Below are 15,920 nucleotides of genomic sequence, written 5' to 3' on the forward strand. Positions count from 1 at the left end.
GCCATGTGTAGATCTAGGGTGATAAGTCGCTTCTTCAATACTTACTCTGAAATGAGTCTCATGGTTCTGTAGAGCAATGATTAGAGTGGGAAAATAATACCATCCAATAATCTATGAATAGGGATTTGCTATGAACATGGTTAAGCATATTAAAGAGAAAAATTACTTTGAATTTACTTGAAATTACAGTAATGATAATTTTGAGCCTCAATGTGAAATATTTCTTAAATGCTTCTATTGTAAAAAAAAGAAAAGAAAAGAAAAGAAAAAAAAGAAAAGAAAAGAAAAGAAAAGAAAAGAAAAGAAAAGAAAACTTCCCCTCCACAAAGGTGATTTTTTAAAAGCATAATACCCAAAAGTAACATATCTGTGAGGTCAGTGCACACAACCCTAAGTCCTAACAATTTGTGACCAGCTAGTGATTAAATGGATCTTGCCTTTGAAGTAAAGGAAACCACTGTTATTCTAAAATTTTATCCTTTTAAGCAGTCACAGTAAATAGTAATTAATTTAATTATAATAAAAAATAAGTAAATAAGAGTAATCTTCATCAGTGTCTTAAATTATGTCTTACTCATAATTGGACCTTCTTTCTTAAAAGGGTACTTACCACATTGGTGGTGTTTGGTGAGGCTCCATGATGCATTAGTTGTGATACGATATTTACATGCCCCATGAAGGCAGCAACATGGATTGGGGTAAGGCCCGACTAGGAAGAAAAGAGCAATGTGTTAGATTGTGATCTTATCATAAAAAGGTTTTGTCCACCAGCCTCCCTGCCTGTGTTCCATCCATCCACCCACCCATCCATCCATTTATCTACCCACCCACACACCTTAATAACATAACCACTGGAGTGATCAGATCAGAAGCTATCAGGCCATTGCCTACTATGGCCACAGATTCTATAAGATAAATGTATCAGTACATAATCATCATTTCCTTTTTTTTTTTTTTTTTTCATAATCATCATTTCCTTAAAGCAGGTTCAGTGATTATGTCATATCCACTAAGGAAGAAAGATTTCATATATTTTATAAAGATCAATGAGAAAAAAATAGAGAAAAATGACTTGAAGCTTTCTTCCCCTTTGCTACCAAAGCTTCTTTATCCATATAACTATGTGTGTGTGTGTTTGGGGGGGGGGGAGGGGTGCATGTGATTACATACACATGCACAAAAGCTGACTTTATTTCAGATCCTATTTTGGTCTTTAAAGATGATTCCCATGCACTAAGAATCAACTGATTACATTATACATGAAAGAGCATGGTACTTAACACAAGGCCAACCTTCTAATAAATGAGCAAATCAGCATTAATAGCTTTAATCATTTAATTTTTAACTTGATGAATATTATAAATTAAAGTGACATGATTATGGCAAATAATACAATGGTTGCTAGACTAGATTTTAAATGTTCTGTTTGTCTCAAATCCTACACACACACACACACCCATATACTTGTGATTTTTATGTGAAATGATGCCATTTATAATTTTTTAGAATTTCATTCCACTTGCAGCATGAAAATCATAATTTGATAAAAATACTTAATATGGGGATCCCTGGGTGGCACAGCGGTTTAGTGCCTGCCTTTGGCCCAGGGCGCGATCCTGGAGACCCAGGATCAAATCCCACGTCAGGCTCCCGGTGCATGGAGCCTGCTTCTCCCTCTGCCTATGTCTCTGCCTCTCTCTCTCTCTCTCTGTGTGTGACTATCATAAATAAATTTAAAAAATACTTAATATGGCTAGAAAAAGCTAATATGGGTGTGTGTGTGTGTTTTAGAGAGTGAGAAGGAGATACCAATCTCAGAAATTTGAGAAATGTCCAAAAAAAAAAAAAAATACGTGAAAGGAGTTCGGCCTAATAAAAGTGAGGTAAAAGGCAGAAAAAAAAGAATTCTGGTTGACCCGCTTTCAAATAGTGGGAATTGAGGAAAATTGGGGAAAAGAACTGTATTGTAATTTGGCACTTTTTTCCATCAGCAGGGGGAGTCATTAGAACACGTGCAGGGCCAAGCCCTCGTCTTGATCCGCCGGCCTTTGAAAGCTCTGAGGGAGCACAGGGCTGGCAGTAGGCTCTTCTCAGTGGCTGACATCTTGGGATATTTAGTCAAACATCAGTCAAAAAAAATGTATTTCAGAGCCCATTCTGACCTTTAAAAACGGTTGCCATGCACCGAGAATAAGGTTTTAAAATAATAGGTGCCATAATAAAGCCATAAGAATGACTAAAGAGCAAATCAGTATGAATATTTTCAACCATTTAATACTTTTAAAACCGCATTACAAATCAAGGCAAATATTTCATTTGCAGATAAGAAATGGGCACAACAATAGTCACTGGGCTAGATCTCACATTTTATATTTACTTCAAATGCTTTATTGATGCATTCAATAAGTCTTTACTGAATGGCCTACACTGTGTTGCTGGCATCTACAGACCAGTAAGACTCAGGCCTGTCCTAACAGGGCCTGTCCTTTCTGGGGGCAGGTGAGGCCTTATGACTCTCGGTCATAAGTAAACCGGCTGGATAAGTGGTTTGATGGAAATTGGCACAGAAAGAGGTACTCTGAGGAGGAGCTCCTAGACCAGGCCAGGTGGTAAAGGATTTCTGGGAGAAGATAGCCCCATATCCCATCCTGAAGGATGTGTAGGATTAGCTGAGCCAAGAGGGGGTGACGTTTGGACAGTACAGAGATCGGGAGGTGAATGAAAGGATGTCCAGTCTAGGGAAGTGCTGTGCCTGGAATTTATGGAGAACAGAGTGCTGGGGTGGGGTAGAGTTAGAGAGTCTGGAGTGGCTGATGCCAAGCTTGGTTTGCTGTGTTGCAGGCCCAGCACTGATCCTGGAGGAACATTTCTCTGAGTTCCATGCCAGTTTGTACAAAAGAAACCTAGAGCTACTCCTTTTTCAACTTTAGCAACTCTGTGTTTCATTAATTCTGAATTTTTAGAGAGAGAAATGTTCAGTTTACAAACACCCAGGAGGTGGTGTTATACATACAGAGTTTCTCAACCTTGGCACATCTGACATTTTGAGCCAGATAATTCTTTGTTGTAGAGGGCTGGCCTATATGCTGTAAAATATTCAGTAGCATCTGACCTCTAGCCACTACGCACCAGTAGTACTGTCCAGTTGTCACAACTAAAAATACCTCCAGACATTGTCAGATGTCCCCTGGGGGGCAAAATCGCCCCCACTTGAGAAGCACTGCATTATAGGATTTCATGTAAATGACACTTTCAGCTATGGCACCACTTGCCCCTGCGTATGGAGTGGGTGTTTTGGATGATGTGTTTGCACTCATCCCCCTGTACCACCTGTCTGTTCTCTGGACTTGCAGCCCATTGGGTGAGGGTTCAGTGCCACCCACACACATGGCAAAACTAGCTGCTCATTAAGGATGGCTCTGGGACTGTTCCCTCATATGGCCTTAGGAACCCTCAAACTCCTACTCCCCTCACCTCGGTTACGGCTTGGATGGATGCACCGTGTTTCAGAAGGAGTTCCATTACTTTAATTCGATTCTTCTTGCAGGCAATATGAAGAGGGGTAAAGCCATTCTGGAGAGGACAAAGACACAGAAGTACGTGACTGCATGCCACTGAAATCCAATTCCTCTGAGTGAGGGAAAATGTTTGCAACATGATGTTCTTTAAGGATTTGGACAATGAGGGGTTAAACAGAATGCAAATTGTTTTCTGGAAGCGTAGGTAGTCTCACTGCTCCTAGAAATCCACAGTACTCTGGTGATCATGAACAGGAAGGGAATTTTTGTCACAGCCTCCTGCTAGCATTTTTTTTTTTAAAGATGATTTTATTTTGGAATTCACTCTTCCAAATAATCTGTCCCTCCCTCCTCCAATCTCATTTCAAATACAAACTGAAAACAACTGGGCCCAAACATTTGTCCTCAAGCCAAAACTTTGCCGATGCCATTCAGTATTCTCTGCTGCATTTTAGGGCACCTACGAGACCAGTTTCTAGAATGTTTTCATCCTTTACAGTTTTAAGTTTCAAATAACTGCTAACTCCAAGGAAGCAGGAAACAACCCAATGTTATATGGATCATTTGCTTTAGTATTTAATCTAATAAAGGAACCTGCTTTTTAACAAATGACCTCCCAATGGTACTGCCTGTAATTGAGACCACGGAGCATTTTTCAGTGGCCACAAAGGACTCTAGAGTATAAAAGCCCACATCAATGTCACTACAGGTGCTTCCATAGCCATCCTGAGACCATTCACCTGGCTATAGTCCATCTCAGGATGACTGGCTATAACCTTCACATGTTGTGAAATCTTTAGAGGCAGAGGAAAATGAGAGTGAATGTCCACACCCTGTCTTAAGGCTTTTTTTTTTTTTTTCTTGCATGGAAAAATGAGTCATGATGGCTAATTTCTTTTCCTCCCTTCTCAGAATTCAAAGATATGTCTGATACACTGGGCAGGTCAACAGCTCTTGAAATGCTGCTGTGGTAAAAGCTTTTAGAGTGACAATGACAGGCTGGGGTCAGAGTGCTCCTCAGTCCTCATGTCTCCTGCCCACAGAGCTGCAGAGGAGCTGGGGATCCATTTAGGCAGGGAGACAGCACCAGTTGGAAAGGAACAGTGACCCTTCCTAAATCGTTGGTCGGATGACAGCCTTTACCTCAAAATTCCTAGTAAACTCACATGTTTTCCCTAACATTCAGTGACTGATTTTTTCCTAAGCATGAGTACCTATTCTGAACTAAATTTAAACAGCTTACCAAATTGGGGTAATTTATTTTTCCAAAGACAAAAACACCATCTTGCTAAGAAAATCAAGTTATAGTACAGCTAAGGGTTAAAATAATATCATTTTAGGAGTGAAGACAAAAATCAGACCCAAATTTTCATTTTTATCAGAAGGAAAAAGAGTTGAAAGGCCATATATTAACTTACATGGTACACATTATACAAAATTTCAGCTCACAATTTCCTAGACTGTTGATGTTTAAGAGGATGTTTTTTTTTTTAACTATTTTGCCTCATGTTTTTAGAGTTTAGAAGAAAATTTTAAGTCACATAATTATAACTTTACCCTCAGTAAGATAAGTGGGACCACCTGAGTCTTTTTTATACTTACACAGTCTTTGGGTCTTATTTCTGTAAGAGATTCACCAGTGTGACCATAAAGAGATTAATGAGTTAGCCACATCAGTCTTGTTCATGTCAGAAATAGGTTGTTTCTTTAAAGGATATTTGACAAATTTGATAAGAAGTATATTCTATTGAATTAGACCTTTTATTTTTATCTCCTCAAAGTAATCCCCTCACATGTGGAGGCAGCATGTTGTCAGCAAGACAACATGGGCTGGACCTTTTGGCTGAGCCACTCACCAGGGCTTTGGCATTGGGGTTAGCTTTCTTGTCCAGGAGAACCTTGGCGACTTTGTAATGGCCACAGTGGGCAGCCACGTGCAGGGCGGTCAGGTAGTCATTGGTGACGTCATCCACGGGCACGTTATGCTGGAGGAGAAGCTGGACGCAGTTTAAATGATCCCCTTGTGTGGCCATGTGCAGTGGAGATAATCCATTCTGGAACACATAAGAAACTCAGAATTCATTCTTTTACTTTTTAAATGCAAATGTGCCAAATACAAAATATAGTACAAATATGAAAAGATGAAAACCTAGTTTTTCACACAAAAATGCTTTCTCTTTTCAAAAGGTTCTTTTTTAAAGTTTTATTACTTAAATTCCAATTAGTTAACCTACAGTGTAATACTACTTTTAATTTTAAGCAAACTCTATACTATACACGGGGCTTGAACTCACAGTCTCAAGATCAAAGTCACATGCTCCCTACTGAACCAGCCAGGCATCCTCTTTTAAAATGGTTTTCATGATTGTTTTGAACTGCAGCTACTTTTAAAACCAGTCCTCTCACTTCTTTTATCAGTTTCTGATAAACTGATAAACTGATTTCTTTTCTGATTTAAAATTAGTGTGAACTGAGGCACCTGGGTGGCTCAGTCAGTTGAGCATCCGACTCTTGATCTCAGTTCAGGTCTTGATCTTGGGGTTGTGAGTTCAAGCCCCACATTGGGCTCCACACTGGACATGGAATCTACTTTAAAAAAAGAAGTATAAATTGCAATAGTGTCCATTATTTACCATATTCCCAGTGAACTGGAATTCCTTTCTTTTTGTTTGCTTGTTTTTAATTAAAGATTTTTAAGCAATCTCCATACCCAGTGTGGGGCTTGAACCTACAACCACAAGGTCAAGAGTTGCAAGCTCCATCGACTGAGCAAGCTGGGCACCCCCAGAATTCTTCATTTTAAAGAGTGAAAAGGATTAAAAAAAAAAAAAAAAAGCAGAGGTAGTTTGGTATTCATTGCACTAGTTTTTATTTTGTCTTTATAAGTTACTAACACTTAATACTGATACTATATTAATTTGCTTAATAAAGATCCGACGTAAACAACACATTTCATTTCATACCTATGTAGAAATGAAAATTTCCCCCTTCCATCAATCTGGTGCCCCCCTGTGTCTATAAGGAGGAAAGGCAAGGCACTAATTGCTCGCCTCAGTTTACATCAACTGGGTCCAGGGACACAGTTAATCATGTGTGGGAAAATAAGTCAAAAATTCTTTAAAGAGTTGCAAGAAGAAATGAATAGGCTCAAAGGCAAATGAAGCCTTAAATACAGGTTAGAGGGACAGTTAACATCCAGTACTTGTTCCCAGGGAAGGCAAAAATAAGCTATTAAGACGTCAGTCTTTTTAAGCACACTTCCTTTAAATATGGAGGCAAAGTAGAGGAGCCTGGGAAATTTCTAGAGAATCCAATTATCAAGAGAGGCTCTATTAATCACTGTAATATAGTTTAACATATCTGGGGGTAGGTGGGAAGTGAGTGTAAATTCAGTTTCCAAAAAACTTGTTATTGGTGAGCTTTGAAAATAACGATGTATTGAACAGGCACTGATGACACAGGTATTTCTGAATCCTCTGGGTCAAGTTATTTCCCCTAATTTATCTATAAATGATATAAGATGGGAGATCAAGATAGGAAGAAGCAGTGCAAGCCTTCCTCTAGCCTCTTAATAGTACCATTCACTCACTGTGATATATTTCAACTATTTGTATTCCTTGAAAGCAAGAGGTTCATGGATTATAATTTCCCCAGATTGCCTGGAGAGAGCCTTGGATTTATAGAGAAATAAATATTCATGTAAATTTAAAGACTTCAGGGATCCCTGGGTGGCGCAGCGGTTTGGCGCCTGCCTTTGGCCTAGGGCGCGATCCTGGAACCCAGGATCGAATCCCACATCGGGCTCCCAGTGCATGAAGCCTGCTTCTCCCTCTGCCTGTGTCTCTGCCTCTCTCTCTCTCTCTCTCTCTCTCTCTGTGACTATCATAAATAAATAAAAATAAAAAAAAAATAAAGACTTCATATATGGTCAATCAGAATATTTCTGCCTAAAAAATTCCACTTTAACATTTTGAATCAAAGTAGACACTAATGTGAAACAAAGGATGGGAACATTTCTCGTTTGAGATACTGCCACCCACAAGCATATGCACTCATGCACTCCTTTACTTCCTGCCAAGGCATTCCTTTGCTTTATATTTTGATACAGTCCTAGGGGCCAACAGTGAAGTAAACAAAGAAACAACATCTCAGAGAACAAATACTTCATGGAGAATAGCAATGGAAGGCAGTGCCAACCAAAGAAGGAAATTCTCTAATGACACACAAATAACAATAGATGAGTAGGTAACTTACAGGTCGTTGGAGAAGGAGAAGAAAGGAAAAGAGCATCTGTCCTAGGGGCAAGGGTCTTATTACATACTGCACCCTCATAAAGCTGAAAATATAGATCTAACTTGGTGGGTTTTCTTAAAAAGATGAAAGCCTTGAGGAATTAGACAGATGGCCTTAAAGCCAGAAACACATTCATTCACTTAATGTTCATTCAGGAAATGTTTTTTGGAGGTCTACTATGTGCCAGACACTATTTTAGGTGCTTGGGGTACTGCACTGACGGAGGTAAAGTTCTCGCTTTCATTTTACAAAAGAGAGAGATAGCAGACAAGAGGATAAGCTAACAAGAAGGCCTCTGTGAGAAGAAAACGTTTGAGTTGAAAAATGGGTGGAGACTGCAGAGATCTGGGCCAAGCTGAGGAACTCAATCAGATGAGGACAAACCTGGTGTATTCTAGGAAGCAGAAGCAGGCCAGCCGGCTGGAAGATGGTAGGGAGCAGAATAAGAGATAAGGTAGAGAGGTGGTCAGATGCTGGTAAGGGATTTATTAGTGCAGGAGGACACTTCTGGAGAAATATGGTGGGTATGACCTATGCATACCCATCCTTTTCTAAAGTAATTTAAAAGATAAATTTTGCAAGGGCATGCCCACCCACATCCACTCCCAAATCACACAGGAAAGGAAACAAAAACAGATGTGTGATGTCTATAAATTTTAGAATGTGAAAAGAAGGTTTAGAGTGTTAACACATCCAGCAGAAGAGAGAAGGCGGAGCGCTAAGTGTCTGTGGATGGGCATCATCAGTGGTGTACTGGTAAATGTTTAGCAACAACAGCTCTTTGAAAATAAAAAACCCCGATATGTAGCATTTGCCAATCCCCATGGTGTAAAGAACCCTGTGATGACTGATTTCAAGCCATCAACATGTCACTGAATATAGAATTGGAAAAAGATGTACATAATAGGCTCAATGATCTGGCTCCAACATACCACTAGTGAAATAAAGACAAGTGATTTGTCTCTCAAATGCCCAAAAGGCAGGAACACAGGACACCTTGGAAGATAAAGATGAGGCTTAGAGTCAAAAGAAGGATTGGTTTACCTGTGTATGGAGCTGTCAGGTTTCCAGGTCTTTTGGACCCAGTAAAGCCAGACGATCTCCCTATGTCTCTTACAGGAAATCAAGAGTTTAGTGTCTGACGAAACTGAAGCAGAGAGCTTCTGGCTGCAGGAGCCTGGACAGAGCATTGGACAGTGGTGAGGCTCTGGACTAAGAACAGGTACTCACAGAAAAAAGGGAGGATGGTATGGTCATCAAGAGTTAGACTGCCTGGGTTCAAATCCTTGTTCTACCATGAGATAAGATATCTTGAGAAAGTCATTTTATCTCTTTGGATCTCAGTTGTCTCATCCATAAAAAGGGAATAAAAGTAACATTAGGACCTCATTGTGAGGATTAAATGGATTGATATATGTAAAGTGTTAGAGCCTGCTATGTAGTATATCTACTACTAGCATGTAAATATTCATTCTCACTGTCATGATTGAAGTGTGCAGAGGACCGGGAGAATGACAGCCCCTTCTTTTTCTTACTCTGCATGTATTGACACAGCTGTACACTGCAAAAGATTGAAAGATTCATCTCTCAAAAAAATTGAACTTCCCAGAAAACAGGGCAGCTGATTGGGACATGGGGGGCCACCACCACCTGATATACTGGAGTGGAGCCCTGCCTACACTCACATAGAGTTTCTACTCAATTGCTAGTGTTTGACACTGATGGTCAGGTACAGACATTTGTGGGAAACACCCAACATAAAGAGAGAGCCAAAGCCAACAAAGAGAATAACAAAAAAATGTGAGGAATTAGGGACAAAAGAGAGACAGAAAAAAAAGTAAAGAAAAGTTATCTTGAGTGTTCTCAGAAAGGTAATAAACTATATTGCATCCATTAGACAAGAACTGGATGCTTAAGGAAAAGAAACTATCAGAGAGCAAGAAAATGTTCTTGCATGTTACAAACACAGAAGAAAAGACATCAAGGAAATCTCTTGGAAAGAAAGAAAAGACAGAGATGAGCAAAAGGGAGAAAAAACTGAGGCAGCAATTTTATTTTTAGCTATGCCTTACTGTTCTGATAAAATGAAAATTAACTTTTAAGAGAGTAAAGGTTTCTAGGCAGAAGGTGACATGAGTTGGTTGACAGTTTATCTGGCCACTGTGACCGCATAGGGAGTGGGACTGGAAAAGAGCAAGGTGGGACACAGGGGACCAATAGGAAGCTATTGCAGGGTTTAGTCTGTGGTGAGGTGGCTTGAAAGCAGTAGAGGTGGGAAAAAAAAAAAAAAAAAGATAGAGACAGACTTCTTGAAAGGAAAAAAGCAGAAACAGAATGGCTTAGATGAGAAGTACTCAAAAGGCCAAGGTGTCATCACATACCATGAAACCTTGTGGCTGTTTAATGTGGTGATTCCTCCCTGCCTCACTAATATAAATCCTGCATTACAAGTAAGTGAGGGGATTATTCAGACCACCTCCACCCTGGTCCATCTTCACTGGGGTTGTTGAGGAAACATTGACCAGAGAGCAAACAGGAGTAATTATTTTTTGTTGTTTTGATGATGTTTAGAAATAAGGCTTTTTATAAAGCTTAGTGCAGCTTCCAAAAATCACTGATTAGATTAATGTAAGCAGTAGGGATTCAGGTAGTTTATGTACCAAAATTTATTTACAAATATCCTCTCTTTTTAAATAGTGTCAAAAAGCTTTGCCATAAAAATCTAGAAGACATTTTGTAAAACATTAGTTTTTGGGCAATCATCATGCATTCCTTTTGCATAAGTCAGTTTCCCCAAGGCCCAAGCAAGATACAATCTTTGCAATGTTTCCAGTCTTTATCAGTTCAACGATATCCTCTTTAATAATCTGTAAGCCTCAAGAAAAGAACCAAGGGGATGGAGAAAGAGAGCCAGCACCCATGCATTAGAGACTATAGATCTGGTATTTTCTTTCTCCAACAAGCAGTCATTGCTGAGCTACGGAAATATCATAGAATGATATCAAGTAGTCAGTGTTCCTGAAACAAAGTAAAAACAAAAGCAACGCATACAAAAATGACTTTGTGGTGGAGTGGATTCTATCAAAAGGCTTCATAAAACCAAACAAATTGTGAAGTTCTCCAAAGAGTCAAACTAGCTTACTCTTAATTGCTAAGTTGGAATGATATCATTTTTCTAGGATTCAAAAGGCAGTTAAATAAGTTAAATAAGCAGTAAAGGGATGTAAAGCTAAATAATGTCCAAAAATTTGGGAAGAAATTACCTTGGTTTTTGAAAGAATGGGGGCAGCTCGATCGAGCAGCATTTCCACCACCTGCTCATGGCCACTCCTCGCTCCACAGTGCAGGGGCGTTAGACCATCCTGTTGAACAAAGGCAACATCTTCTATTAGATCCGATGGGAAATTCTGCAAATGCAGTGTATTTCTTCAGGATTTGGTGTAGTATCCAACAGGCTGTGGACCTGTGACTTTCACACACTTAGTCAAATATATCAAAATAATTTCCTATTTTTAACTAGAGAACTAAATTTTTTGTAAGTTTAAGTAGTTATAAATGGTTAGTTTCCCACATATTAGAATACTCACTGTTAAAAATAGAATTGTTTCACTACTCTTTCCATATCCGATGGAATTGAAATGCCCTAAGTAATTTGATATTTTCCATTTAAAAAAATAGAAAATAATTCCTTTTAAAATAGGAATTTGTAATAGGAACTTAACATTGGTCCTTTCCTTCTTGCATTTGTTTCCATTTCACTTCCCCTATAAGGGGAAGTAAAGAATCTCAAGCAGACTCCCAACATGGGGCTAGATATCATGACCCTGGGATCGTGATCCTGAGAAGAAACCAAGAGTTAGATGCTTAAATGACTGAGCTACCCAGGTGCACCTATACTTGAATATTTTTAATTAATTACCATATCATATCTCTTTGCTATGAAAATATATGTTAAATTTTAAAAAGTTTAAAGATTTCCTGAGAACCTAAGTCTTTAAAGCATCAAAAATAAATCTCCAAAACAGTTACTATAATTATTCAGATACAATTGGTCAAAATAGTAAAAACATATTACAAACTTTATGATTATTAAAAGCACCAACTTATTAAAAAGTTCCTTATTTATTTATTTATTTATTTATTTACTTATTTATTTATGATAGTCACAGAGAGAGAGAGGCAGAGACACAGGCAGAGGGAGAAGCAGGCTCCATGCACTGGGAGCCCGACGTGGGATTCGATCCCGGGTCTCCAGGATCGCGCCCTGGGCCAAAGGCAGGAGCCAAACCGCTGCGCCACCCAGGGATCCCAAAAGTTCCTCTCTTAATGAGATGTATGTGTCATAAGTACTTCATGTATCTATTAATGAATATTAATTATTGCTGAATGATACAGGGTCAGCATCAACAATATCCCATTTTTAAGAAGTCAAATGCAGTTTTAAAATTTTTTTCTGGGACACCAATGGTTGAGTGTCTGCCTTTGGCTCGGGTTGTGATCCTGGGGTTCTGGAATTGAGTCCCGCATCAGGCTCCCTTAGGGAACCTGCTTCTCCCTCTACCTCTGTCTCTGCCTCTCTCTCTGTGTCTCTCACGAATAAATAAAAATCTTTAAGAAAATAATTTTTTTCTATATTTTACAAATAACAGTATAATTAACATTTAGTGTTATATTGGTTTCAGGTGTACAATATAGTGATTTGACAATTCCATGCATTATTCAGTGCTCATCCTGATAATTGTATTATTAATCTCCACTCTCCACTATCTATTTCACCCTTTCCCCCTGCCCCCTTGCCAACCTCCCCTCTGGTAACTATCAGTTCATTCTCTATAGTTCAGAATCCGTTTTTTTATCTCTTTTTTCTTTTGTTCCTTTGTTTCATTTCTTAAATTCCAAAAATCAGGGGAATTACTGATTTATTTCACTTAGCATTTTACCCTCTAGATCCATCCATGTTGTTGCAAATGGCATTTTTTATCACTGAATAATATTTTGTTGTATATATATACTATATCTTTTAAAAAAATATTTTATTATTCATTTGAAAAAGAGGCAGAGCATGAGCAGAAGGAGGGGTAGAAAGGGAGGGACAAGTAGACTCCCCACTGAACAGGGAACCCAATGCGGGGCTCAATCCCAGGACCCTGAGATCATGACTTAAGCAGATGTCAGATACTTAAACAACTGAGTCAGTCAGGAGTCCCTATACCACATCTTTATCCATTTATCTATCAATAGACACTTGGGCGGTTTCCGTAATTTGGCTACTATAAATAATGCTACAATAAGCATAGGGGTGCATATGTCTTTTCCAATTAGTGTTTTCATAATTTGGGGGTAAATATTCAGTAGTGGAATGAGTGGATCATATGGTGATTCTATTTTTTAATTTTTTGAGGAACCTCCATACTGTCTTCCACAGTGTCTGCACCAGTTTGCATTCCCACCAACATGCACAAGGGTTTCTCTCCCCCTACATCCTCACCACTTGCTGTTTCATGTGTTTTTAATTCTAGCCATTTGACAGGTGTGAGGGGATATGTCATTGTAGTTTTGATTTGCATTTCCCTGATGATGAGTTATGTTGAGCATCTTTTCTTGTGTGTGTTGGCCATCTGGATGTCTTTGGAGAAATGTCTGTTCATGTCTTCTGCCCATTTTCACCCAGATCATTTGTTTTTTGGTGTTGAGATAAGTTCTTTATATATTTTAGATACTAACCCTTTACCAGATAAGTCATTTGCAAACATCTCCCATTCAGTAGGCTGACTTTTAGTTCTGTTGTTTACTTTTCTATGCAGAAACTTGTTATTTTGATGTAGTCCTAATAGTTTATTTTTGCTTTTATTTCCCTTGCCTCAGGTGATATATCTAGAAAAATGTTGCTAAGGCCAATGTCAGAGAAATTACTGCCTGTGTTGCTCTCTCCCATGATTTTTATGGTTCAGGTTTCACATTTATGTCCTTAATTTTTTCGTTTATTTTCATATATGGTGTAGGAAAGTGGTCTGATTTCATGCTGTTGCATGTCACTGTCCCCACACCATTTGTTGAAGGGACTGTCTTTTTTCCCATTGTATATTCTTGTCTCCTTTGTCAAAGATTAATTGGCTATATATATAATCATGGGTTTATTTCCGGGCTCTCCATTCTGTTCTGTTGATATATGTGTCCATTTTGGTGCCAGTACCATACTGTTTTGATTACTACAGCTTTGTAGGATATCTTGAAATCTGGGATTATGATACCTTCAGTTTCTTTTTTTTTTTCTTTTCAAGATTGGTTTGGCTATTTGAGGACTTTTGTGGTTTCATATTGTTAGGATTGTTTGTTCTAGTTCTGTGAAAAATACTGTTGGTATTTTATTAGGGATTGCATTAAATCTGTAGATTGCTTTATTTGTTCTTCCAATCCGTGAGCATGGAATATCTTTCCATTAGTTTGTGTTGTCTTCAATTTCTTTCATCAATGTTTTATAGTTTTTGGAGTATAGATCTTTCACCTTCTTGATTAAGTTTATTCCTGGGTATTTCATTACTTTTGGTATAAACGCTATCCTAATACTTGCTTTTATAAATGATACTGCTGAGACATCTTGTCTGCCTAAATAAGTAGATGGACTTCTGTTAAAGCAGTGTCACTAATTCTTTGAACTGAATTACATGCCGAAATCGCCTAATAACCTTTTACCAAAGATTTTTTTCAATGATACATAAGACAATTCCATTAGGTCCTTCATTTCTGTTAGCAGCAGTGGGGTTTCTAACCATCCAATGAGCAGAAGAATTCGTTATTCAATCATTAGAGTCACACCACTGTTAATATGACACTGGTATTCTGAACTGTCCTCCTTTCTCCACTGGGGGCCAGATGTGGGAGAGAGGCGTTTCTTTAATGCTAGTGAGGAAGGACTATTGTACTACAGGTTAGATGGGAAAGGAGAATTAGCAGGGAATTAAGGAATGTAAAGATATTCATGTAGAACTATCTAAGTGGCCCCAAACTCTATGGAGAAGCTTTTACATACCCCAGCTAATGTGTTCCCCAACTTGAAGATTCCTGTGGTTGACAACTGCTACCCTAAAGATAGTCACATTTTAAGATACATCAGAATGTAATTCACTGTATTCAAATCACGTTCTAGATTGTGTGAATGGATCTTGAAAATAACCCTACTTTATCCTAATGTTTAATCGGTGAGGTACAATTCTATTCCTTGACTTTCAAATTGCAACAGCATTTTGCTAATAAAATAGGATTAAATAAAATCTGAGAACAGATTAAAAAAAACCACCATGACATCCAAATGTCTTCCCAATAATGTAAAACCTGAAAATATCTGAAGGAGAAATAATAATTACATCTACCCTCCACCACACACACACACACACACACACCACAAACATCCCACACAGACCCTGTCATATGGTGATTTTATTTTACGAAATGAAAGGTCAAATTTGTTTCATTTTCTCATAAGTAGACTCTCAGACACAAGAGGTAACAGAGTATGTGCAGACATGTTCAAACTATGGTCACACAGAAAAAAATAATTATTTTATCCTAATTCATTTATTCTTGAAAATTATCTTCTCCAAAGCAACTGCTACATACTGAATGAAAAGTGTTTGACTAGCTAAGAGCAGAATCTGTCTTGACTCCTCAGTCCTTTGAAACACACTGTTCCTTCAGACGTACATTTCTGCTGATTTCATTTTTTTTAAAAAAAGTTTTAATTATGGAAAATTTCAAACCTATTTCAGACTAAAGCAGACTGAATAGTGTAATGAGTCTCTTGATGTCTGGTGTTCAGCATCAACTGTCACCTCCTGATCAAGCTTGATTCATCCATATCCCTGACCTTTTCTCCTTTCTTATATTATTTTGAAGCCAATCTAAGCTATTATATCATTTTATCCTCACAACTACCCTGACACAAAAGGTATAATCTTCATGTGATAAATGAAGACTCTAAGGCTTCAAACAGGTTAAATGCCTCGTCCAAGGCTGCACAGGCTGACTGCAGAACTTGGCCAGGCAGTGGGGACAGTCCGGGCATATCTTGGGAGGAGTTAGAATGACAAAGCCCCTCTGCTCAAACTTTCA

General features: G+C 38.4%; 1 protein-coding gene across 14 annotated transcripts in view; it reads right to left on the minus strand.

Moving 5' to 3' along the window:
- The window catches only part of ANK3 (ankyrin 3), a 662,261-nt gene that overhangs the window by 150,133 nt on the left and 496,208 nt on the right, over positions 1-15,920 (minus strand). For all 14 annotated transcript variants that reach the window (XM_072823184.1, XM_072823191.1, XM_072823187.1 and 11 more), the window contains 4 exons: positions 11,075-11,173; positions 5,375-5,572; positions 3,475-3,573; positions 611-709 (listed from right to left, as the gene is read on the minus strand). In XM_072823184.1, the coding sequence (XP_072679285.1) occupies positions 611-709; positions 3,475-3,573; positions 5,375-5,572; positions 11,075-11,173 (495 nt within the window). The remainder of the gene's footprint in view (positions 1-610; positions 710-3,474; positions 3,574-5,374; positions 5,573-11,074; positions 11,174-15,920) is intronic.

Source organism: Canis lupus, chromosome 4, assembly GCF_048164855.1.
Source record: "Canis lupus baileyi chromosome 4, mCanLup2.hap1, whole genome shotgun sequence".
NCBI classification, from domain to species: domain Eukaryota; kingdom Metazoa; phylum Chordata; class Mammalia; order Carnivora; family Canidae; genus Canis; species Canis lupus.